This window comes from Dendroctonus ponderosae, unplaced genomic scaffold, assembly GCF_020466585.1.
Source record: "Dendroctonus ponderosae isolate FM_Combo_2020 unplaced genomic scaffold, Dpon_F_20191213v2 Dpon_F_20191213_4, whole genome shotgun sequence".
Taxonomy (NCBI): domain Eukaryota; kingdom Metazoa; phylum Arthropoda; class Insecta; order Coleoptera; family Curculionidae; genus Dendroctonus; species Dendroctonus ponderosae.
The window spans coordinates 13677668-13680918 of NW_026018611.1; the positions used below are offsets into that span (position 1 = coordinate 13677668).

Here is a 3251-nt window from a genome sequence, read left to right on the forward strand (position 1 = left end):
GAACCGGACATTATATACACAAATAATATTTTTCCATCTAACTCCAGACAAATAGGTACAATCTAATCCAAACAAGCGTAAACTAGGATTATATAATTCGTCAAAACAAGAATAGACTTAATCATAAAAAATTGTGGCTTTGAAAAATTTTCAAGATATTTTGGTCGGTAGCACACTAATTGAAGGAAATTAATTTGGATACCCCAATACAGTGTGGAGATCCTGGATTTCGAAATTAATTTTCTTCCACTTTGGGCATAATTGGTTCTGTGAACCGAAGTTCAAAAAGTGGATGGAGGTTTTGACAAAAATCAAAAACTCATGTCGCCAGCGATTTATAGAGCTGAATTCACCAACTTACTTGACCAAACCTCTTATCTGGTTGCAGCTACAGAACGCATAATAAATCTGCTTCAGTGACGTATTACGATTAATTGTTACGATATCCTCTTAATGGTATTAGCGTGAACCTTCATCCTAAATAGATTGTATAAAAGCGGCAAAGTACTTAAACGAATTCCAGATAACATTAGTAAATGTTATTGTTTACAAGAAGAAAGCTGAAAGCAGCTCGTGTACTTAGTAGTAAATAGAACAAAGCAAATAATTACTAACCGTAATGACCACTGATACATCAATAGTAACATTCTTGGTTAAAAGTGTTAGAAATTTGCGTAAGTAAATCGTCAATAAATGCATGTTTCAGAACGTTTTAGTCTCTAGTTTTACTATTTACTAGCTTCAATTTGGATTAATTATTTCAAGAAAGTTAATTGCATTGATAGCAATATGGTTAATTATGCCAAAATTGATGCCTATTTCTTATATTAAAATTCATACAATACAAATACGACTTTAAGTCCAAGAAAGAGCTTGCTCACACCCGATATCAAACAAAAGCTTAACTAGGCCTTTGAGAAAACAATTTAATGCATTGAGTCAAGGACAATAACTTAATAATATTTTCATTTTGTTTTAGGTACATACGGAAAATTAGCTGTCGGGATTTTATTATTGGCATTAGGAATTTCTTCCGTCATTTACACGCCATCAGATTTCCTATTTGATCTTAGGCTGCGTATGGTGCCTGGTAAGTATTTAGCCGAATTACTTGATATTGTAGAGTTGATTCAAAACAATTAGTACATGCAAACTAAGATTTAAAATAAAAACATCCCAGTGTTTTTTTAGGAACTTCCCGATAATTATAACTAACATATTTTAATTTTATTTTTTTGTTTGTTGTTGTTTCCATTTGTTAACCTTGCCATTCATGCGGACATGTGTGCTCTATGCTAAAACGTACTAATAGAAATTTGTACATGTTGATTGAGGAAACGAGGGTGAAAACTCATGGGTAAAACGTTTCTAAAACGATCGAAATGTTCGATATTTACTGTTGCGTCCGGCCATACTAATGACAAATTAATTTACAAAAGAGTGGTACTGAGAAAAGTAAATTTTCAATACTGAAAGTATTAAATTTATCATATATTATTGGAAAAATCACAGTCGAATATAAAAATCCCTTGTTTAAACAAAAACATAAAAAACACACATCAGGGTTTTAATATTTGATTTTGATACCAAGATGCAAAATACTGTTTCGGGGGTGGAAAATCGTCAGGGGGTCGAACCTTACCAATTATGTAATGTATTCGGCGGCACATTGAACTTCTGCAACATTTTTCTGAATCCAAAAAACAATAGAAATTTAAATATAATTGACCACTTCGTGCGCTTATCAACTTATAAACACTCACTTAAAAGCAAAGTTAGTGGAATAATTAATAGTTGCGTTCAAAATAAAATATTTGTGATTATTGTGGCAGTTCATTTATATAGTTTTCAAGTTGCATTCAATTTTTAATAAAACGGTAGGCAAAATCATAATGTATGTCACAGAGCAGTGTGCACATTTTACTAATTAATGAATCTAAACATAAACAAATTATGTCAATAAATAAATACCAAATGATTTGTAGTAACAGATTTATCGCAATTATGCAATAATGTCATTGACTCCGTTAACACTACTAGAATGACAACATGGTGTTGCATAATTACTAGTATATGTTAAGCGTTCCCATTACCATTGATTTTTCATCATTTCTTATGATAATGTGGACAGTGATTATATGGATGCCTATAAAAAAGGTCAACAACGTATGCAATTTAAAATGAAAAATTGTGAAAATTTTAAAAAGTCGGTACACTTGAACAGCCATGCTTAGTTGACAACAGATTACAATTTGATGACAATTCAATAAATTTCTCAATAAACTAATCCTCTTGACAGAAAAAAAACATTTAACATGGTCAGGTAGGTACTTATATGCGTTTAGCAATTTCAGCAATATCAGGTAAAATGCGCGTATCGAACCTAACTTGGGTTGTGCATTAATAGTTCAAGATCAAAAAAATTATTGTATCAAATATGGATATAATGGTTTTGTTTACAGTACGGCATTCAAAAGAATATAAATCGCAATAACATTTGCTACAAGTCGAACATTGAGACATGGAACTGTAGCTGTTACTTCACGCAACTTTTTGATCGTCTTTTTTATATTTCAATACCACACAACAGAACCCAAGAGCGAGTTTACTTCCACTACAGCATGTTTATCATTTTGGCCATAGCCTTTGCCTTCAAAAGTTTGTTTTGTTTTTCGTTAATGTTTATGAGTCATTGATCTTTGACTCTATTTTTTGTGTGTTCACCTACTATGGTAGAACTTAGAATAAACTAATATTTCCTTCTAGTAGTCGGAGTTATCAATGAAAAATTTTCCATCATATCAATCAATGTTTCGCATCAAGTGTTAAAGGGCATCACCTCATTTTCGTTTCTCATGAATATATTCGAATATAATTTCTAAAGCAATATAGGGTGATTCACAACCATATGGACCTAGAGCAGGGGCGTGTAGAGGACCCCAAAACAAAAGTTTTTTTTGCAGGCCCATGGTTGACGAGATACAGGGTGTTAAAATTTAAAAAAAATGATATTTCCTCTTTAACTCCTACAATTTATGATATATTTTGCTCAAATTTTGAACGTAGGTTCCTGTTTAGACCCTTTATCTCTGCATTTGTTGTCCAATTTAAGAATTTTTTAATCTCTAGCAGTTTTTTCGAATCTGCCTTCGTTTTCGAGTTATTTGCACACACATAACCCATGTAGGGTTTCTAGGTGACCTTCTGTGAATTTTTGTTATAAAAAAAAATTGTGTCCTTTTATTCGCATT

General features: G+C 31.8%; 1 protein-coding gene across 1 annotated transcript in view; it reads left to right on the forward strand.

Moving 5' to 3' along the window:
- Positions 1 to 497: 497 nt before the first annotated feature.
- Positions 498 to 3251, forward strand: part of LOC109539312 (lysosome membrane protein 2) — a 15103-nt gene continuing 12349 nt past the window's right edge. Inside the window, exons 1-2 of the mRNA XM_019906987.2 lie at positions 498 to 674; positions 980 to 1090. Of these exons, the coding sequence (XP_019762546.2) occupies positions 620 to 674; positions 980 to 1090 (166 nt within the window). The 5' untranslated portion in view covers positions 498 to 619. The remainder of the gene's footprint in view (positions 675 to 979; positions 1091 to 3251) is intronic.